This window comes from Diadema setosum, chromosome 11, assembly GCF_964275005.1.
Source record: "Diadema setosum chromosome 11, eeDiaSeto1, whole genome shotgun sequence".
Classification (NCBI taxonomy): Eukaryota; Metazoa; Echinodermata; class Echinoidea; order Diadematoida; family Diadematidae; genus Diadema; species Diadema setosum.
Genome location: NC_092695.1, coordinates 8461917 through 8486063, shown reverse-complemented (window position 1 = coordinate 8486063; position 24147 = coordinate 8461917). Strand labels below are relative to the sequence as shown.

The following is a 24147-nucleotide window of genomic DNA, read 5'->3' as shown; positions in this document are numbered from 1 at the left end:
TGGGCTCGGCCGCGGCTCGGCCGCGGCCGAGCCTCGCACTGTAAACGGGGTCAAATTTTCTCTGACCCTTGGGCTAAAACCCTCACAAAATATTCTATCCAGATTGAAATGCAGGATTATTGTTTGTGCTTTCACAGCTGAAATTCCTTCCTGAGTGGTCTCAGTCTCAGCTTTTCCAATAATCCCCTGTCCTCGGAAAGCTGGTCATTACTTTAAAGGACAAGTTCACCTTCATTAACATAAGGAATGAGAGAGTGTAGCAATATTAGTAGAATACATCATTGAAAGTTTGAGGAAAATCGGACAATCCGTTCAAAAGTTATGAATTTTTGAATTTTTTGTGCAGTCACCGCTGGATGAGAAGACTGGCGTACTGCAGTGTATGATGTCACATGCGTACAACAATATAAGGGAAATATAAAAAGAATTTCACAAAATGTCATCTTTGGAAAAAAGTACACATTCCCTTGACTCGTTACTGACGTATGTTATGGGTAATATTATTCCCATTGCTTTTAGAAAGAGGCAAGTCAAGGGCTCTTTTATTATGCGAAAAAAGTGAAAATATTGTGAATTTTCTTGACATTTTCTTTATACTGTTGTACTCATATGACATCACGAGCCTTAGTAGTCTCCTCATCCAGCGGTTCCAACACAAAAATTTTTAAAAATTCATAACTTTTGCATCGATTACCCAATTTTCCTCAAACTTTCACTGATGTGCTCTACTAATATTGCTGCATCCTCTCAATCCTTATGTTTATGAAGGTGAACTTGTCCTTTAAAGTATGTCTGTACACATTATGAACTTGGTTCGGTCAATGTTTGTATAATAAGCCCATCGTGATTGAATAATAAGCCCATCGTGATTGAATACATGCATGGATTATGCAGTGTGATATAATGGGGGAAATCTGCTTGTTCTCATACAATTGTACTGATCTTTCTCGTTTAATTCTCAGGTAGCGGCATATTAGGTTTATTACGTTAATTAGGTTTATCTCACATATACTGCATTCGGGGAGTATGTGATAATAAAAGTGCCATTCCTAAACAAGTTCAAGCTGAGTTCGGTATAGTTTTCGAGGTAATATCGGACAAAGTGAATGTGGTAGAAGTTTCATCGAAGTAAGACATTTAAACACGAGAGTGTTGCAATGTCGTAAGACAATACCTTAGTGGTAAAGATCAGGTTTTCCTCTATGACATAAATAATCATTCAAAAAAAAAAGATCATTTGATTAGGTGAGAAGTTGTAGCCCCTATCACACGTCAAAGGAGACATTAAGGCAATGACAACATGCATCATTTCACTTAAACCGGATTTACTATGCAGTGCAATTACTGTTACTTTTATTTGAAAACATGGGACAATTAGAAATCTCATCACTGTCTTACTTCAGGCTTCATTTTGATTAATCTACAGGTGTCCTGATGGTTCGATTAACTCTGGCTGGTAAAAATAAACTCAAACATGGAAAGAATTTGCACTCTTGTGCTTGGTGAAATCACAACAGAAATGTTATACAAAAAGAAAATATGGTACTTACCAAGTGTGATGTCAAACGAGGAGTTTCTCAATCTGACAGTGATTGGGGCTATATCATTTACATCCAGCCTGTAACCATCATAGTTGACTATAGCACTTTCTATGAAAAGTATCTGGTATCTCATGATGACGGGATCTGCATCATCTAGAGTCTCATTCTTCAGGATCTGCACGGTCTCATTCCCCAGATCGAAAGAAAGGTCATCTCCACTTCCTTGGTAAATCAGTTCCACCACTGTGTTCTCATGTGTGCGTAGGTCCTCACTTGGTGAACAGTCATTGTGAAATCTTGAATCTTTGTACATAGACAAACAAGCAACCATGCACCAAATAAGATACGACATTTAATCACAGATATGGCATTCTCTGCATTGAGTATGTGTTTCAAAAGTTGCAACTGATTGACAAATTGCCCTACATCGACGTAAATAAGCACTGAATTGATGAGTGTTTTAGTAGTAGCCATGATAAAAAATCATGGGCGTACATACTCGAGCAGGATTCGAACCTACGACCTCCTGATCACCGGACAGGCGTCATCTCCACTAGACCACCGAGCTTTCGCCCGACAGCAAGTGTTGGTTCTAACATGATTTTTTATCATGGCTACTACTAAAACACTGATCAATTCAGTGCTTATTTACGTCGATGTAGGGCAATTTCTCAATCAGTTGCAATGAAAAACATCTCGACGGAAGAATTTCACTAGTTTCAAAAGTTGTTGCTTTTAGCGCTTTCAAAATGTACCGAAAACTACGTAATATTGCAAATGACGGGGACAATAGTTTTATTGAAAAATTTTCTCAATTCATAAGGCAAGTGGAAAGAAAGAGAGAATTGAAACTCTAGCATTTATCATTTACACAATTTCTCGATTTCATTTATTCTTTTTTATAATTTTTCAATAAACTTTCTTTGATTACTAAGCGCCCTGTATTGTGTGCTCTGAACAAATCCACTACTTTGAGCTATGACCACAAAACTCACACCAGTTACATCACCTAAAGAAGCCAGGTAAGTTCGAATATAGGTAAAATCGGATCTATAAACATCAAAGGTCAAAAGGTCAATGAACTTGCACAGAAAAAGCACTGTAATCACAAATTGCGATATGTAAGCGGGCGAGACATTGCTTGGCGTATGCGTTGTTCAACTCCACATTGCTCAGAATTCTAACACAAATGCCTTAAAAATCTGTCAAAATCACTTTGAACTTACACTGCAAACCAAGAGTAGGACCGAGTTAGAGATCTTTTTTAAAGAAAGAGGTTATTAAGAGACTGCACAAAGTGTACCATCATGAATAATTTGTAAGCATGGGGTTACCATTCCACCCTTAGTCAACAAAAAGAAACACAGAAGGAGTGCAAGAAAGTGGATCTCACCTTTTATCTGTGCAGCATAAATCCCGTCGACTGTTGTCATATACACATCATACGTGTCATCATCTACATCAGGTGCTACAGATAGACCTGTGATTGCTCTCCGACGAAACTCGATCTTTATTTTGAACATATAGGAAGAATATATCATTAAAAGGACTACATCATTATGAACGTATAGGAAATTCTATTACTCCCTCCAGTAAAAAAAAAAAAAAAAAAAAAAACATAAAAAAACATAAAAACAAACAAAACAAAACAAAACAACACTATCATAAAAAGACAGACATCGACTTTCTTGTCCACTACCATCCTACAGCCACTCACTCTGACCTATCCTGTCCATTGTCCCCTATGATTTCCTAAACTTTTTTCTTCTTCTTTCCCTTGAAATGAATCCTTTGCCGAATCTATTCTAAATGTGTTTAAACTCAATAATCAGGATTAAACTCAATAATTTGGCCATCCTGGCTAAGTAGTGAATATCATTTTCCTTTACGTACAATATAAATAAAGACTTCATATATTCCATATTATTTGACAGAACATGTTATCTACTATTGGCTCCATTTACAATTGACATAAATATGCATAGACCACACCTACGGCAGATCCTTCCTATACCAGTAATCGTGCAAGTCTTCTCCCCACCATTATTTTTTTTAAACACACTTTTTTTGGACTAACAATTGTTATGCAGGCAGTACAACTTTGCTGTAAAACTTCTGCGTCGGGTAAACAGTAAAATCTGAAATGCTTACTAAAACACGCACATACACATACACATACACGCATTCACACCTCTAGTCTTCACCATGAACAATTTCATTATTTTACCTATATAGTACATGTAGTTGTAATTGCAATTTACATGTTGTATTTGGGCTCTGGTGAAAAAAAAAAAAATCTTTATGAAATTCATTCATTTTTGGGCCTTGTTGGCACCGCTCCCAGACGCCAATGATTAGGGGCACCCGAACCACTTTTACCAACTTTGTATAATCCTTAAGAATTCTATTTTCTTTCTTTCTTTCTTTCTTTTTTGGGTGGGGCGGGGGTATCTACATCATATTCAAGAAGGTGAAACTTGAATTTTATTCCTCGAGCACCTTTCGAAGTTTTTGCTGTATCACTAAACAACCCTTCTGTTTTGCGTCGTAGAAACGTTTCGTAGTTGTTGATTTTGATAGCAGGCGTGGTGTAGTTGTCGTTTTTATTTTACTTTTCATTTGTGTTGAAGAAACTTACCGGTATCCTGACAAGTCATTCGATATTTCAAAACAAAATTTGTGGCAAATTTCACAATCAATAGATAAACAATGAACCACTTTTTTTCTTTTGTTTCAGTCAGTGCTGCTACAGCTGTATATTCGTCACTATTCTTCTCCTTGTATGACATCAATGCCTGCATACTAGTGTTTATCTTCAAAATGACTAAACTTTGACTCCTGTACTAAAACTTAGAGCGGTTAAAAAATAAACATATTAGGAGACCAATTTATCTCAGGTTTCCATTACATAGGTCGTGAAAAAAAAAGCAAGATGACCTAGAAAAAAAAACCTGTCGAACTTAAACACTACAAGTGAAACATGGTCTGCAGTTTTCTAACAAACTATGGAGTATCAAAATTTACAACACAGGTATCCTCCCCATCCCCCATGCACCCCTATCTTTTCATCCCATTATACCATTAATACTCACCGGACAATCTTTCAAAAGTTCTTGTGTTTCCGCTTGGTATTTGTACATACAGCCATTCTCTGAGCAGTGGGATTGATATATTATGATAACAGAAAGAGCTGCAAGATATTTATATGTTGACAATAGTGACACAAATAAGGAATACAAGACTTTCACTACAGCTTTCTGCCCTTTTTCATCATAGTTATTTACAATAGGCAAATGTGAAAGTGTGTGTGTTTTTAACCTGTTAAGATTTATCCCTTCCAGTTTTTGTTTTCCTTTTCAAAATATGGCGTGGCTCCCATTGAAACCTTTTTTTTTATTAGGACGAACAAGGTGAATCATTTTCCTTTTGTTAATTGATCACGAGTGAAAAATATGGGCATTGGTTCTAATTTTCATTCATCTTCCTGGACCTCCGCAAATTTGGCTTGCCCATGACCTACCGTCATACGCCCTTTTGCAAGTCAGAGTTTTTCTTAGACCTTCGCAAATTTGGCTTGCCTATAGGCCTATTGTCATAAGACCTTTCGCAAGTCAGACGCTTCGAGCATTGGTGTCATTATGTGAAACTAACCATGCACTTTCTTACTTATCAATTATATTATTTTCATGTTAAATCATTGAAAAGTCAACTGAAATATCATAACGAGTAACACAATTTTCTGAAAAGTTTTTGAAGTTAAATATCATCACGCTTGCGAGTATGGCGTGCACACGTTTTACTTACTGTGGCTTTGAGCAATTAAAGTATACTAAATTACTCGAAGCCACAGTAGGTAAAAGGTAAGCATTTTGTCATGTTTCTGTTGGTTGTTGCTGTTGTTCTAACGTCAGACCAAAACTCTTACAGGTGCGAAATCTCTCAAATCCATTTCATGTCATTAATTTATACATAAGCACGGCACAAACTTCAGTCCGGAGACTGTTCTTCCGCAGGTCCGTGCGGATAAAATACAACATGAATATACATCAGAAATGAAAAACAAAACCCATACGGTCATACATAAAAAGCAAAACACAAACATACACTTGTAAAAAAAAAAATAAAACAGACACACATGGTGATGAAACTACGGCACACATCGATGCATAGGAAAATTACTAATAAAATTGTCTGGTTGAAAAAGAAATAAAGACTCTGAAATTTAGACAGAATATATCTGAGATATGAATCAGAAAGGTTTGATTTTTAAAACAAATCTCATCTGTATAATATTCGGTGATATTGATTTGCATTTTGCTGTCTGAGACTGAAACCTCTTAAAGGAACAAGCAAATTTAATGTGAGAACAGATTACTTTATGACTTTGATTGATGTTTACTAGCTATCGCGTCCATTTCTGATGAGACTTTATTGCACTTTCACTCAGTCTTACCTGAACCAATCAGCAATGTATACGGGCGTTCTCGGTACAATTCAAGTTTAGAAAGACGATCTTTGTCAATGGTCAATTCAGCTTCTTCACTAGCATCCGGTTTAAGCATGAGATAGTCTCGCTGGAAGAATGGTTGCGCAACATACGGATTGCTACACTGCAATGGCAAACAAACACAAAAACAAAAACACACAAACAAACAAGATGAAATGCACGAATCCTTCATTCCATATAAAATTATGTGCCACAGCAACTCAAAACACCCGGGTGTTCTGTCCTTATGAATCCCATGTATTATAGCTCTGATATATCTTGTCTCATCCCCATAATTCACTGTAAATGATCAAGTTGCTGGCTCTTGATGCAGGTTCACTCACATCTAATCCCGGTCTTGGGTTCACAGGAGTGCCACTGTAATCTCTCCACAGGTCGTTTTGAATCTGACCATCTGAACCATAAAAGGTGCCTGTGTCGAAGACTTCATCAATTTCAGTTAGATTGAAGACGCACAGAGCCGACATGGCCGGCGCATAGCTGTGGCAAAATAAATAGATATGAAAAACAAAAGCACCTCATTATTCATCTACTACTAAGTATTTTGGGATTCAATTTATTCACTGTGTATCAACCTGGTATTGCTGAAAAGTAAGACTGTAACATCGACCAAATCACACTTATGCTACAGTCACACACGGTCGGGTCACAAAACGGACTATTGATCCGGGTGAAAATGAGCCGGATTAGTCCCGGAATAGAGGGTAATTTGTGCTAGAGTCACACACAGCCGGATTTCGAACCGGGTCCATAAGGAATTAAAACCGCATCGACCCGTATCAATTCCTTATCAACCCCGTTTGACCCGTATTGACCCGTATCGAACCGTATAAAAATCCGCTTTAAATACTTAATTGAATCCTTTTCGAATGACAACATAAGAGATTTGTTTTCTGACGTTGCTGATTACACAGTATACACACGGTTTATGTACGCAATTATGAAACGGGATTGGGATGACAACAAAACGAGATAACATCACAAACAGACTGCGGCACCTCTAAACACTAACACTAAACACTAAACACTAACACGCAACACTAAACACCCATATATAGGGACTGGCATTCGGATCCTTGATGCAACTCCACTGTGCCACCCCACATAGCGTCTGTCATGGAAAAATAATGCTGTACTTCCTACCCTTTAATGTCAATAAATCAATATTTACTAACAAAAATGCCTTCACAAAATGCAAATTATTTGACTTGCTTCTTCATAGAAAGATTATAATGCCTGAACTTTACCTTGTGTAGGGCCTCATTTTGTTTTTATAAACTCTGCGACACACTTTTGTGGGAACCCCATGAATTATGACTCTGTATTCTTTACCCGAAAGAATGATTACGGGCAAGTGTGGCAAGTGTAAATCTGTAGGCCTACATCCATTCCTGAAATGTTTCATTTTCACTAATTTCACCTTATGAGTATGTGCATATACAGAGATATTGGACATAGACGCTCTCATGGCAAATAGAGAAACTGTAATGCAAACATAGATTTCAACTGCTTGTGTAGCCAGCATGGGCGTAAATCCATGCTTGGGGAATCCATCCCCACCCCCCCCCCCCACCCCCATGCACTTGATCTCTGAATTACAGGTCTGAAAATGCAAGATCTCCCCCATGTGGGAGGGGTATCCCCTCCCACACCCTCCCCTGCTCAGTCGCTCCACTCCCTAACACGTCATCCAAGTTTTGCCTCCCTCCCCCGCTCATCATTGAAACGGATACGCCCCTGTGGATGATGGTTTTAATCATGGACCTAATACACATGGACATTCATCGTATTGTTAATTAATTCATGCACCCGTACATCTCAAAAGCTCCACAAAGACATTGTTAGCATGATTCACTGCTTTGATCCCATGATCGTCACAGCCAGCAAGCCGGGAGAAGAACAAGACGGAGATTCGAGAAATCTAAAACTATATGCGCAGAAGAAAATAACTCACAAAAATCAAGTAAAGTGAATGTGCAGTTGTGGTGTATGTTAGGAAATCATACCTCAAACAATTTCGCTTGGGAGAAGCAGGCAGTTTAAAAAAAAAGAATCTAACAGTTTGGCAGAGTGATTGTCATTTGTGATCTCAATATTTCATGAACCCCCACGACTCACTCGAAACAAGTTTCGAGCATGCTCAAGGCCTTATCATACCGTATCTGGTGAAGTTTTGCGGCTTGACTTGCGGGGAAACAAATTTGCTACCCGGTACTCTCCGTAGTTGTTCCGCACCTGACAGTACCTAGCGCGTATCTTGCTTGTAGTTGCCCGGAGGTGCGCACGCAAGTTCAATAAAACCGCAGCCAAGTTTTGAGCATGACCAAAACTTTTTCCGGGTGAGTCGCGGGGATGCCTGTAGAGGTCCACGCAGAACGCCAGTAGGAGGCCCTTAGCGGCAGCACCTCGCAGGCAACTCCCACACAGGTACTCCGCAGTCCCCGTATGCAGCCAAGATAATGACATTCTGTGGGACTTCTGCCATTCCTTCAGAGAAATTCCTTCACTGAGTTGTCAGCCCCCATAACACGGGACTGGTACACAGGTCACGCAGTATACCCGCAAGAAGATGGTACAGTATCGGTGGAGATGAGAATTGGGCTTTTAACTTTTTGCGAGATACAATGTACCAAGAAAACACTTATGAAATAGTACAGAGCATACCATTTTAAGACGAATTCAAGGTTTGTTTGATGATGGTCGGGTTTAGAATGACTGAAACATCCAAAAACAAAGTAAAACAAAGCGATCGTAATAAAAGGTGGGTCCCACACTTTATTGGAATCGCTCTGTTTGGATATCTCAGCCATTTCATCAAATAAACGTTGAATTCCTCATGGAATTACATGCTCTTTCATATTTCATAGGAGATTTCTCATTATCCCACAAAAAAAAAAAAAAAAAAAAATGTTAGAAACCTTAAATTACATTGTAGGTCTCAACCAAAACTATATGATCCCTGAACGCGTCCAGCAAGTAAGACCCATGGACTGACTCGCCAAAATCCTTGTCCACCCTCAGAAATTGTCCGGTATGCTGGAAAATCCCTACAAGCAATAAGCCCACGTAGTTTGGCCGGAATGGTGTGACAGAGCCTAAACTTGGCTGCGGGTAAAAAGATTTGCCTGCGCACCTCCGTGCGACTACGGATGAGATAAGTGCTAGGTACTGTCATGTGCGGGTCATCTGCGGGGACCTCCGGGTAGTAGAAATTGTTCTTCGCAAGTCGCACGCAAGGCTTGCCCGGAAAGGTGTGACACGGCCTTTATGATCTGAAACATTGCACATTCTATAGAACGATAATGTATAGGCATATGTATAGTGTAGATTCATCTAAATTTATTTCAAACAATGAAGTGATAGTGTTGAGTGTCCCTGTTTTTGTTAGCGTCCTTGCGCTTACCTTGAGGTCGTGAAGATGGCAAGGATACTTTGACTTTCAGCATCGAACACAAAGTCCTCTATAATATGAAAGAGATCACAAGATCAAGAAAGTTATTAGACAACATCTATACAGATGTATGGAGCGACCATGTTATCTATGATGTGTAATTTACAAGTGTGTAATTACCCTATAGATCAGTGCTTCTCAACCAGTGGGCCACTAAGCTCTCGCAAGTGTGCCGCGATGTCTTCCCAAAATAAAAATAAAAAGAGATTTGTATTCGATCTGTGCATAGTACAACTGGGCCAGAAAAAAAATAAACAAAACTTTGTTGGAGCTTACTGATTCTCGGGAAGACATCTTGCACAAGTATCTGAATGAGTTGTCCTCTTATTTGGATACATCTTGGACGGAGTCGCCCTCTTTGTGAGAAGGCAAGCCATTTCCTGGTCTCTTTTTGGTCTTTACTGGAAGAGACTTCACCCGACTGATAAGTCGCCGTGACTCGTGCGATTCAAAGACCAAGAAATTGCTTGCTCTCTCAGAGAGACGTTTGAAAAGTCTCCAAACAAGGTGACAACTTATATTCGAAATACACAAGAAGTCGCAGAGACGTCTCCGTGACGTCTCCTGGAGGTAGCAAATGGGTCTCCGCAAGGTCGCGGAGACAACCTGCGTACAAAATTAGTTTCCATCACTCGGCCGAGTCTAAAGGAGATGTCGAGGAGACGTCTCCGAGACCAGCTGCAGACTTGAAAGTCTCCCAAAAAATCGAAGATGTTCCATTCCTTCACGACTCCCCGTAACCCCAATATCCCAGATCAGACTAGTCTTCACAAGAAGTCACCACTGAGACAACTCCGCGACCGCTCAACGACCAGCGGGACTCAAGTCGCCACAAGGTTGCCACCTATATGTATGTCTCAAAGCCAGGTATGTCTCAAAGCCAGAGGTACTGCTCTGACTGGTTTAGACTCTTATAACATAGCTAGCCTGCTTTCACCTCACTGTTTTCCCTTAGGGCTACTTCCTATTCAAACTAGTCAAGTATTATAAGGGGGAGGGGCAATATTTCTTATACATCGTGACACTGTTTGCTGATGCTCACTGAATATGCAGCAACGCCCTCCGATAACAAGTTACGGCAGTTTTGTCGACAGCACTAATTTATTTATTTGTGTGTGTGTGCGGGGGGGGGGGCTTTGTTGTTTGGCTAATTTCAGATAATGTAACTATAACCTTTGAATTGTGTGTATCTCATTTGTACTCAGCATAAAAACACAGTTAATTTGGATGCATATTTTCTTTAGATTTTTTTCCTTCTTTTTAATTATAGTTTTGGGGCTAACACGCACTGATGAGGTATTTTCTTAGTCCCTCAGCAGCCTGCATATCCAGCCTGCATATTCAGGGTCTATATAGGTGCTCCAAAGTACACTGCGAACAACAGCCCGTTCTAGTGCACCAGGTTTGGCCCGACTTGGGACCGTGACCAGCCCAAGTCGTGACATCGTGGACTGGTTACGGCAGTTCAGACAGTAAGTGTATCAGCAGGCCTCATACGCCAGAAGGAGACCACAGTTTCGAGGTGTGTTTTGGAGACTTCGTTTCCACGCGTCGGCCGTAGCCACACCCAAAATGTGGTCATTCGGGGGCTGACCGATCATGACATCCACGTAAACGACAACCACTAATCGAGCCTCTACATCAGCTTCTGCAGCCACTGGACCCTAGTTATCAAGTCGTCACGATCGACCCCCAGGGTCCTGCTCATCGGCGTCGCATGAAGTATCAGCATCATCCAAATCTTCGACGTGATCACCAGGAAAGTTGTTTGCTATTGACACCATAACACTACTCTTTAGTTTTGCTCACGCCTGCATGGTTATGAATAATTATGAAAAGCCATGTTTTAGTCGATGCACGGAGTAAAGATTTAACCATGTTAACTTCACATAATCTATATACGTCGACATCTTTCTGTTTCTTTTTTTACCCGGATTTTGTACACCGGGGAATGAAATAATGATTTCTAATTTGCGAAAGAGTAAGAGGGAATAGTAAAGGCTTCTTTGTTAAGACTGGTAGTTTTCTATTGTGGTCTCAGTACTCTCCGTAAGCATGTTTTTTGACCATACACCATACACCCATTCAAAAGAAGTAAGTGTTTGTGCAGGTATTTTCAATGTGATGCACCCTGATCAAAACTTACGTATTTCATTATAGATGGTAACACTGAATTCGTCTTCCCCTGCCTTCTTGCAAACAAGACGTTGCTTCAAGAAACTTGACCATACTGTGTCTGCTCCTGCGACGTATCCAATGTCACCCTGTATAAATATCAGTTGCAAGAGGGGAAATAAAAAATTCGTTTTTTTTTTCAGCACCAAGTTCAAATTCTGTCACATTTAACACTCGTTAATATGCAATTAAATCAAGAAATCTGGATGCTAGCTGGTATCAACACAAGAAACAGCATCAACAAACATTAGTATGGCGGATCAGACAGACTTTAACTACAAAGAAGCTATTTCCATAATGAATAACAAAATATACAGATCATCAGGTTACCTGTGTTCGGGAATAGGTTAAAACCATGCGTACATTTTTACAACTTTATTTTATTTCATTTCATATATTTGTTGCCAAATCCAAATAATACAAAACAATTTCAAAATAGCTAGGATAAACCCTTGTACAAGAAGGTGCAGTGAGATGAACCACTGATACACATGCAAACAATAAAATACAAAAGTCGATTAAGAATGTAATTATAACTTGTAGTCGCAGACATAGAAATTTGGAAGGTGATATCAGCTGCACCTACAAACACATATAGGGCTGTGTTTGTAGGTGCATATAGATTAGTTGATCATCATAAATCATAAAATCACTGTGAGTTTACATGGTTCTAGCTATATTGAATATGGTGAGGGGGAGGCTATATGGTTATGGAGGGAACTTGCACAAAAAGCAGAACTTGTACTGTTCGCCAAGTTCCCAGACAAAAGAAAACAAAAAACATAAAAAGGGTTAAAGTTAACCTCTTTGCATACGTGCGTACATGAAATAGTGAGCATAACGTACGATTCAGAAGGAATAAGAGGAAGAGGTACAAGTAAAACAATCATGGGACAATGACAGACACACACATCCAAACAAACAAACATACAAAACCGGTCACAAACACCAACAAATATACAAGACAAACGGGACAAACAGACAGGGACAAGAAGGGACACAAAGTGGACAGACTTTATGGACACATTAATCCAGCTGCAGCAATACCTCGCAGACCCGGGCAATACGACTGAACACCTTTCCAACTCTATCGTCCTGGCCAGTGGACAGACTTGCATACTCCTCTGAAGTTTCTCGGTACAGGAAGTACACATAGTCTCCACGAGCAAATGGCGTCCCAACAAAGTTGGCATCTATACAGAGCACAAATTGAAAATAATTTTAACACAAAAAGATGGATTGCCAATCACACTGTGATCACACACACACATACACATTAGTCAGGGATGCACTACCCTATGCAGTTCCGCATTTGAGAACATGTGACAGAAATAAAATATTTTCACACATTTTTTTCTTCAAATCTAAAATATGGCAGACTCTAAAATTCCATTACATTTTTATTTAGTGTCCAATTTGATGAAACTTCTACCCACTCTTCTGTTTGGCTGATTACATCACTCGACTTATATCATAATTAACTTAAACAAGGTGTAGGATTTCACTTTTGCACATTTTTCCTGTTGCAGTCTTTATAACTCTCCTTGCAAAGACGGATCGGAGTAAATCTCTACCTCTGACAGCTTTATCTGAATTAGATTTGACATCATCGATGTTATCGACCTCTCTGGTGCCAATCACCGATCTGCCGCCAAGCCGACTCTCGCGTACTCCGAAAAAGAACTGCCTTGTGTCACCTGTGAAAGTGTCAAGAGAGGACGAAAGAGAGAGAGAAAAAAATATGAATTGTGAGAACTATTTTTGTTTTCCAAAGCTGCATATCTTTCCTTTGGATTTATTGCTGTCGTTGTTGTTGTTACCTCCGCCAAGGAAGGAGGTTATGTTTTCGTTACCGTTGGTTTGTGTGTTCGTTCGTTCGTTTGTTTGTTTGTCCGTGTGCAAAATAACTCAAAAAGCAGTTAACGGATTTACTTGGAGGAAAGGTTTAGAATGATACAAGTAACAATTTTGGTAGTGATCCGAGAATTTTGAGGGAATTTATGAAGGATTTTTGACATTTTGGCAGGTAGGATCAATGAACTTGGAGTTCAGGCTGCGCGTATTTGAGGTTTGCATGCACTAAAGTGCGTGCTCTAGTTTTTGCTAGGGCGAGGCGCGCCGTGCAGCTAAGGGTTTATGACGTAACAAAGGCTTATAAATTGGGAAATCGGGAGATTTTTCAGTAATAATGTACACCTATGGGTGGAAATCACTGATCTCTATGGAAGAGCTCAAAGAGCTTTTACAGGTAGAGGAGGATCATCAGTGAAAAGTAGCTGCTTGGCGGAGGTCTACGCTCTCAGAGTGCTTTTCTAGTTGTTGTTGTTGTTGTTGTTGTTTATCCTTTATTTCTTTGTCATATTTTTTTCTTCTTTTTTTTTTCCCGGAGAGACCAATACAGTCTTGTTACATGAAAACAAACAAACAAACAACCAAACAAAAAAAAAAGTATTATGTACACGGGCAGAATCATTTTCATCAATGTATCCCTATACCGTCTGCGTTGGGTGGAAGGGAAATTCCTGAGTCTCCACATCAATATTTACTAGTAACTTGAATCACAGTCATGATAGTTTCACATGAGAACAAAGGAAAATAGGCATGATTAAACCAGGGAGGTGAGACTCTGACCTCCCTGTCATAACTATAGTTACTTTCTGTATCAACAAATTAAAGGTGGCTGCCATTGCCTCATATTGCGTAAATCATCTGTATCGTAAAAACAAAGTAAGATTTGTTTGTAGCATTCATCACTTAAATTGCTCTTCTTCTTTCTTTCTTTTTTTTTCGCTCGTATGCACTTATTCATCACAAACAAGCTGGGTGACTCCTCTTGCCATGCCTGCTATGTGAGCCCTCGGCATTGTATAGTCTGATGCGGACCCACATCAACTTGCTCTAGAGCTTCATGGTAGAGCTTATCTGTATTTATAAATGGTTGATAGAGGAGCGAAGAGATCAACCTAATAAGCTGTCCACTGAATAATACTGTTCCAAATGTTACCATGGTTACCTCATATTGGATACCCGACCTCCTTTTCTCACTGAAGCTCATGTACAAGTTGCATGTTATACACATTACAGGCTGGCAATACCTCTGCATTAAGTTAGCACGTTTTCTTTGGTCTGTTTCTTTTGATAAAGAATACTGACGTCGATAAGTTTTACAAGCACACGGAATTTGAACTTGTTAGTAACAGAAATGCGCCACATCCTGTACTATTCAGACTCACCGTGATATAGGAATGTGGCATTCTCGTCCCTAGTCCGTGGAAACGTGTCACTGCCATCAATATTTGTAGTTTTGCACCTCTGATCAACGATGTCATTTTCATTGCTCTCAAACATACAAGCCGTCAGCTGTTTAGATAATAATAAAAATGATAATAATGATAGTTATAGCAATAATAACAATAATAGTAATAAAAATAACAATAATAACAATGATAATAATAAAAATAACAATAATTGTCTTTTAAACAACTTCCGTTTTAAAGGACTGTGATACATAAGATTTGAATCAGGATAACTTGCATGTTTCTGTGATATTAATGTGACTTACAAAAGACATGGCTACGGAACATGCAAGTTATGCTGAGTCGAGGGGAAGGTGCATTCCAATGTCTTTTGTTAAACATTTCATTACTTTAGCACTGATTGACGGATGAGGTCATCTGAGGAATATTGGTTTGGAAGGATTTTGTTTTTTGTTTTTTGTGGGCGTTACCAAGTAATCTGAAGAAAAATAGAAGAAAAAAAAATCGTTAGTTTCTAGATATTTGTTTCACCGCAAAAGTGATGTTGAGGGTATCATAAATCAACACAAATCAAGATGCATTTGGACTTCAGGGGCCCTCTAAAGTTGAAATTGAGATATCTAGTATACGCATATTTGATGGAATGTTTGGGAAATAACGATTAAAAAAAAACTGATCTGGAGGTACTGAACGAGGAACGTGTTGACCTCCCTGATTAAAATGGGATATTCCTTTTGTACATGAGGGAACTTCTGAGTTTTTGGAATATAAGTGCACTCAAAATTATTCAGTATTTCTTTGTAAATCTGATAAGTGTACTAAGGCTATGGAAAGGGGCACAGAGGGGGGATGTTTGGCAGGGGGTATCCCCCTCCCAAGCAAGAGATATTTTGCTTTTTTTTTTAAATTGAAATTCAACGATCTGGTGCACACTCTGAGTGAAATATTGAAAAAAAAAGTATGATCTTACTTGATGAAAGGTTGAAAGGGAGACCCGCTTCATGCACATGCATGATAGTACACACGCTTTTTTTCCGCCTACCAAATCCCCGGTCCGATTCTTGGGGGGGGGGGGGGGGGCTACAGCCCCATTGCCCGCCCCCCACGCCAGTGCGATTAAGTCATTCTTTATATCAAAAGACATGAAAATGATTTTCCGAATGACCTATCTATAAAGAGTAAATACATGTTGGCCTACATAGTAAATACCAAATAGTGTAACAAATAAGTACAGCTCTAAACTAAAATGTTCGTACTCGGCATATTGGTGAATGATGACTGATCAAAACATTTCGTACTCTGATCAATCTCATTTTATAATGATCTTACATTTTCGTTAAAAAGAATGACAGTTAATATAAATTAGATGACCTGTTCCTCACTAACCTTATAAAATCATTCTTCGTCATCACTATCTTCATAAAGGTTAAAAAAGAGATATCACACTCCCAAAAATCGGATTTGTGTATGAGTGTAAAATTACGTATGCGATTATTCAATGTAAGCACGATTCTACTTACGCCGTTGTTGTCAAGACTACAAAAGAAACAACTCGGATTCAGTGCGTTAGTGCCACAGAAATACAACTCTGGACAGTGATTGCGGTCACACTGTTGTCCAAGAGACGAAACTTGACGAATATAGTTGTAACAGTCCTCCTTTGGGGGAAAGATAAAGCATTTCATAACTTTGAGATCAAGCTACATCACTTGTTGTTTATTAACTATAGCAACGAATAAGGCATCCATGGCAGGTACAAGGTTGTGAAAGATTGAGATTAAAGCACAATTTAGGAATCCATATGGGGAGGCTGTAATAAAATGAGCATTACAAGCTTTTACGGTATGCTATGTTGGCATGACTTCCAATTGCTTTTCACACTTTAACTACAATCTGATGAACTTATAGCTGACTTGTAAAATGAAAATTGAAAGGTTGAACTTTTTTGAGACTATGGTTGAAACTATGGTTGCCCATAAACCTCTGTTCCCATGTCACGAGACATTTACTTTTGTTTTTACTGACACTCAACTAGTGTCTGTGAAGTTTTTCGTTTGTTTATGTTTTTTAAATCTAAAAAAATTGAAGCCAAATAATTATGTCCACTACACTGCCAAGCGTGCAAGTAAAACAAACATGTTTGTTTTAACACAAAATAAGCAAAGCAACGTGAATAACATTGTGACTCAAAACATGTAATTTTTATCCAGACTACTTTTGAGAAGTGATACCACTTTTTTTTTCTCAGTTTCTCTGTATATTATCATGGAGATGGCAATGGTGATGTCCGTATGTGAATTAAAAAGAGAAACTATAATAAATCCTTCGGAGATAAATGCATTCATGAAAATATCTGTTATGATGATATAACAACTCCCTTAACAAAAAGAAACAATAGGGAGTACTTGAAACAATTATTATGAATGACGAAAGTTTTGGATGCAAGATAGTATTATTGAAAAACGATGCTTCTATGGAAATAGATAATCTATGCTTTTGTGTCGAATATGGAAATAGGTTTTTAAATGAACAATCTAAAAAAAAAAAACTGTAGGTACGCATCAAACAAATTATGCATTGCATTTTATGACGAGTAAACAATAGCATGTCGTCACATATATGCCTCTGTACAATATTCATTTTCTTTGTATACACAACTTGTATTGTATTTATCCATTTGATAAGTTTGGAATAAATGTTTCTTTCAGTTAATGTATTATAATGTTAACATATTCACCTTGTTTTAAGATTGCACGAAAGCATCTTTCGTTTCTTTTCCTTTTTTTTTCTGCCTGCAGTTCTTCAGACAATCTAATTGTTGTTGCCGTGAAGTAAATGCCAGGTGTTGTTTGTGTATTGCTATTTTTAGAGGCCTACTACGAACTTCACTCTAAATATATTTGCAATGTGTCGCAAACGTACAAACGTTTCACAAAACAAAACACGTCAAAGTTGCGTTGTGATTGTGTAAATCAAAACTAAAAAAAGAGAAAAGAAATCAACTTTTGAAATTATTATTAATATTTGTAGTCAAAGGAAAAAGAAATAATGCCAAAAATTTGCACCAAATATAGATATTCACACTGAAATCATAAAAAAAAAAAAGTTTACATTTTCGAAATACTTCTTTTTTGTAGGTTTTTGTTTGTTTTATTTCAATATGGTTTAAAAAATCACTTTCATCCTCAGGGTTATGCCCCAAAAAGAAGAAAGAAAGAAAGGTAGGCCCTATCAAAAAAACCTTAAGTCTCAGATTTGTATTATACATGGAATAAAATCAGATGAAAAGATTGGGAAATTGTTTTGTTTTATTTTTAGAATGATACGATTACAGATACAGCCATAGAATATAAAAATTCACATTTTTCCCTAAATTGCGATATTTGTCCATTAATGTTATATGTAAGTTAGTAAGAAATAAAGAATAGTCCACAGTTTAGCAACTACAACCCCCTAAATTCATTGAAACAATTTTATTGCGGCATAAAAAAGGCTATATAGGATTTTAGAATCACATGAAATTCTCATCATTATGTATACTTACAGAATGTAAGCTCCAAAAAATGCAGAAGAAGCTGCTAGTATCATAGCACACTCCAACAGACTGTAACGTGAGGCAAATAGAACCAAGTTGATTTCAGGAAAAAATAAATTGTGCATAATTATCATAAATCACATCGCTATAACTATAACTATCTATAGCTAACACAGAATAATGTCTAAAAGTTACGTTTCAGGTGCACACCATAATGAAAATATGCCTTGTTTTGGTGCTGTTCGTTATTCCGAAGGTTCGCTATTCCGAAGGGTCGTTAATCCGAAACACGCAATTCCCTATACCTAGAGGTTCGTTAATCCGAAAATGAAAAAGGGTTCTTTAATCCGAGAATTTGTGGCGTTATTCCGAAGGTTCGTTATTCCGAGGATTGGTTAATCCGAAAATGAAATTCGGAACAATGAACCTGAATAACGAATCTTAGGAATAAAGAGCCTTCGGAATAACGAACCTTCGGAATAACGAGCTGTAATAAAAAAAAAAAAATATCAATGAAATGAAAAAAAGTTACAGAGACAGTGGCATAATTATCATAAATCACATCGCTATAACTATAACTATCTATAGCTAACACAGAATAATGTCTAAAAGTTACGTTTCAGGTGCACACCATAATGAAAATATGCCTTGTTTTGGTGCTGTTCGTTATTCCGAAGGTTCGCTATTCCGAAGGGTCGTTAATCCGAAACACGCAATTCCCTATACCTAGAGGTTCGTTAATCCGAAAATGAAAAAGGGTTCTTTAATCCGAGAATTTGTGGCGTTATTCCGAAGGTTCGTTATTCCGAGGATTGGTTAATCCGAAAATGAAATTCGGAACAATGAACCTGAATAACGAATCTTAGGAATAAAGAGCCTTCGGAATAACGAACCTTCGGAATAACGAGCTGTAATAAAAAAAAAAATATCAATGAAATGAAAAAAAGTTACAGAGACAGTGGCAAGATATTTGATCAACTCAAATCATGCAGATTATGGATTATCTCATTTTGCGGCAAACTTCATTATACTCAGTGCATACAACATCCCTTCCTACAAATACAATGCACACACACACACACACACACCTTACATAAACCGAATGAAAATGAATTCAAATACAAAATTCCTATACAACACATGGCCGGCGGAACGGGGTGGGGGGGGGGGGGGGAGGGTGCTCGCCACCCCCTCACTTTTTGTGCGCCATACAAAGGAATACATAAGTTGTCATCACTTTGGGCCCCCCTACTTTTTTTAACCCAGACTGCCAGAAGTACGTAAGTGGCATTAAAAAAGAAATAGATAGAGGTCTTGAAATGTGAGCGCGGTGAGGTTGTTATTTTTTTTTTTTTTTTGCTTGTCAGCCTAAGAAACCTGGAAGTGGAAGGGGAGAGATGAGCTGAAGACTTTTTTTTTTTTGGTTGTTAGCTCATGAACCCCCCCCCCCCCCATAATTGGAAAACGCTCCACCGGCCTTGCAACAATTACAATTATTATTCTCATAATTAAGATTACTGTAATTATTATAAGCCTTGTTAAAAATCCCTCCTGAGTAACTGAATTTCCCTGTATGATGGCTCGAGATACATTCATTCAGGCGACAGTTAAAGGCGAAATAAAAGTCAGTATCCTTTCTGAAGCAAGAACCTATCTGCTCATGGCATTGCCCAAAAGAATACTCCCCTCAGAATACAATAACCTCAAATTCTAAGGCGTCATATCCATTGCATGTTGCACGGGGGCACTTCCGGGTTTCATGAGCTAACCAGCAAGCAAATTAAAAAAGAAGGCCTCAGCTCATCTATTCCCTTCCACTTCCGCGTTTCTAAAAAAGAAAAAAAAAAGAAAAAAAAGGAGTTTTCAGCGGAAAAACGTAACCTTACCGCGCTCACACTTCAAGATCTCTATCTATTTCTTTTTGGTGCCACTTACGTAATTCCGGGTTAAAAAAAGAAAGTGGGGGCCCAAAGTGATGACACCTTATGTATTTCTTTCTATGGTGTACAAAAAGAGTGTGTGTGTGTGTGTGAAAACCAATTTTCATCAAACAAATGTTGAATCCTTCTTAAAATCACATGCTCTTTCATATTTCATAAGAGGTTTCTCATTATCTCAGTTAGGAATGTTCAAAACATGAATCCCCACCTCAACCAGTACTGTACAGTCCCTTTAATGTGTCGGTCTCGTAGGCCTTGTTTGCTTATATAGTGTCGAACTCGTGAACCTTGTTTGCCAAGTCGGACTCATTACAGCTGTATGACCCGTGGATTGTATGACTCGTTGGCTGTATGAGTCGTGGGTGTCGAACTCATGACGTGCACCTTTTTTTTTTTTTTTCTTGTAGATACGATTCTTTCTTTAAAGAAATATGGGTCTAAGACACAATCTTGATTCACATGTAGTACCCAGTACTTAGAAAAAAGAAGAGGTGACGCCCGGAGACCAAACAGAAACTGTATTACCTTTAACCCCGCATTCTGTATAATACCCAGTATATCTATCTATAAGATGGTTTGTGCATCGTGGAGGAACTCAAAGAACCTTAACCCTAAAAAGGCCGGGGTGGGGGGGGGGGGGGTTGAATCACCCCCCCCCCCCCCCCATTCGATATTTTTCGCGACTATTCCGCCGCGCGAAATTTTTTGACCGCGCCATTCGCTGACTTTTTATTTTCAAGTCTCGCACATCTTTTGACACCATTTTCGCGAAAATCGCGCATACAGTTCCCAACGCTGCACGACCTTTTATACATGCCTGTCAGACCGAAAATGGCTCAAAAACGTGATTTTGTGTATAAAGATTATGCAAATGGAATTTTTCTCACCTTATTCATAAAGATATGATTATTTCCACTTTCATAGGCTGAAATAGATTATTTTTTTTTTGCAAAAAATAACAAACAAAAGGTAAAAATAACACAGAAATACATAAGAAAATCTTAAAGCAATAAAACACATAAGAAATTAAGTTTGATACCAGATTTTTTTTTTCAAGTATATTGTAAAGAATGTTTGATTTGATTTATTGGTTCCTGCATTATATCACTGCTTATGCAGATACATACACATATATCATATACACTGTTGGTACCATGTTAACACTAAAAGAATGGGATTCTAGGAACGTCCTGATTTAGACCAAAATGTATGATTGTATGCATATATTAGCAGAATTAATTAAATTTCCATTTTGTTTTTGGTATAGTGTTGTATAGATTACGCCACAGGTAATGCATGTGTCAATTTTCGTGGCGGTTGCGCGATCGACGGCCGAGATCTGGGGGGGGGGGGGGGGTGAATCAACCCCCTACGGCCACCCACAGAACACCCCCAAAAAAACCGGCCTGGTTAGGCGATGTAAACGCATGTTGACATGTGTTTATTTATAATACCCTGATCATTATTCATGTTCCCAAATGAACATTAAAATATGTACCATATGGATCTCAACAATGGAAATCGAAACAAAGAAAGAATACTAATGATGCAAAAACAAAAAGGAAAGACGATTGACAAAATGCGACAGTTAAAATTCATTTCTGTTGCCATGCAATCATGTAGAGCAAACATACAGCACAAGACCAAAAAAAAAAAGAAAAAAAAAGTGAACTTTCTGAATTGGCCCCATTTGCTGAATTAAGACGAAGTGGGAACCTGTCCCACATGGCTCTTAAGATTCAAATCAAGACCCGCTCATCCAAGGCTGCCTTAAGATGACAACTTAGGCAGGCCATTCACCATTTTGCTTTTTTAGTACAGTTTTTCATTGCCGACGTAAATCAAGTAGAGAGCTATAGAATCTTAAGTCAGTGTCTTTGTATACTGCTTTCTCTATGAACGAATCGTACATCATAGTTCCTTGACATGAACATATCATTTGCAATTGCGTAATTGAATTGAATTGTTGCAAAAGTTCACATAATAATATGCACTGGGCTCAGATGAGTTTACATAGAAGAAAAAGCAACTAGAAAAGCACTTTGAGAGCGCAGACCTCCGCCAAGCACGCAGCTCATTTCCACCACTGATCTTGTTCTTCCATAGAGATATCAATGATTTCCACCCATACGTACTTTTAGCATTGTGTGCTGAAAGTCGCCCGATTTCCCAATATAGAAGCCTTTGTTACGTCATAAACCCTCAGCTGCACGGCGCGCCTCGCCCTAGCAGAAACTAGAGCACGCACTTTAGTGCGCGCATGCAAACCTCAAATACGCGCAGCCTGAACTCCTAAGTTCATTGACCCTACCTGCCAAAATATCAAAAATCCTTCATAAATTCCCCCAAAATTCTCGGATCACTATCAAAAGTTAATCGTTTGTTACTTGTGTCATTCTCAACCTTTCCTGCAAGTTTCATCCCAATCCGTCGACTACTTTTTGAGTTATTTTGCACACGGACACCAGAGTTAAAGGAAGGAATCAACGACTAGATTTCATCGGTTGTATTTACTAGATCGAGGGATTTGTGGTTTGTAGATTCATATCAACATTGCATCACATGTCAAGCCAGGATGCATCAAGTAAGATCTTTCCATATTCTCTTCATGTAGAATTCTATAGGTCTATTCATAATTATCTAGACTAGCAGTTATGGGGAAAGTTAAAGATGTATGTGGCGTATGTGGAAAAGGAGTTACAGGGAAAACAGGAGGTATCCAGTGTGAGGGAAATTGCCAATTATGGTTTCATCAAACTACCATGAATATATAGATTTAGGGAATAGCTCCGTTATATGGATTTGCAATAAGTGCGGAATGCATAACATTGGAATGAGTATGACGTCAGGGATTGGTAGCGATATCTTGGGATTTTCGTCTGACGATAACACTTTTGATGCTCTCGACTCGGGCTCAGAAGAGGAGGAAGAAAATGCAGATGATGTCAGTAATACGTCATTCACACAGAGTGATATTGGTTCACCACTTCATATGTCTTCACCCAGTAGAAAAGTTGTAAGACCTAGGAAGTCTAACTTCCGATCCATTAAGATCTTCAATGTCAACTGCCAAAGTATTCGCGCCAAAAAACAGTCTTTCCATCTCCTGACGCAAACACATGATCCAGAAGTTGTCATTGGTACTGAATCATGGCTATCGTCATCAGTCAACAGTAATGAGGTATTTCCAACTGATCAGTATCATATTGAGAGAAGAGATACACCTAATGATCCTCATGGTGGAGTGTTTATTGCTACTAAGAGAGAACTTCTAGCTACAAGAGAAATCGAACTTGAAACAGATTGTGAAATTCTCTGGTGTAAATTAAATATGGCGGGATCTAAGACTCTACATAATATAGCTGCGTACTACAGGCCTCATGAAAATGACGAAGAGAGTCTTGCAGAGCTTCAACGATCCCTGTGTAAATTGAATCGCGATCATATGGTAGTCATAGGAGGTGATTTTAACCTACCTGGATGGGATTGGGAAACCAGACAGGTGAAAGCATGTCATCACCCAGCGCTTCATCATGCTTTTGGTTCTATGCTTGATGACCATGGGTTAACGCAGGTAGTTACGGAAACAACCAGGAAAGAAAACGTCCTTGATCTATTCCTAGTAAATAATCCAACGTTAGTCACTGATGTCTCTGTTGTACCAGGCATTTCAGATCATGATTGCCCAATTCTCACGATTGCTGGTTGTCCAACTCGCCAGAAGCTAGTAAGAAGGAAAAT

At 38.5% G+C, this 24147-nt stretch overlaps 1 protein-coding gene across 1 annotated transcript in view; it reads right to left on the bottom strand.

The window, feature by feature from the left end:
* LOC140235003 (semaphorin-1A-like) overlaps window positions 1-24147 on the bottom strand; it is a 35315-nt gene that overhangs the window by 5691 nt on the left and 5477 nt on the right. The window contains exons 2-12 of the mRNA XM_072315039.1: window positions 16452-16589; window positions 14908-15034; window positions 13249-13371; window positions 12722-12867; window positions 11646-11763; window positions 9452-9509; window positions 6372-6528; window positions 5995-6151; window positions 4630-4692; window positions 2935-3030; window positions 1551-1844 (exon numbers count right to left, since the gene is read on the bottom strand). Coding sequence (XP_072171140.1) covers window positions 1551-1844; window positions 2935-3030; window positions 4630-4692; window positions 5995-6151; window positions 6372-6528; window positions 9452-9509; window positions 11646-11763; window positions 12722-12867; window positions 13249-13371; window positions 14908-15034; window positions 16452-16589 — 1477 coding nt within the window. The remainder of the gene's footprint in view (window positions 1-1550; window positions 1845-2934; window positions 3031-4629; window positions 4693-5994; window positions 6152-6371; window positions 6529-9451; window positions 9510-11645; window positions 11764-12721; window positions 12868-13248; window positions 13372-14907; window positions 15035-16451; window positions 16590-24147) is intronic.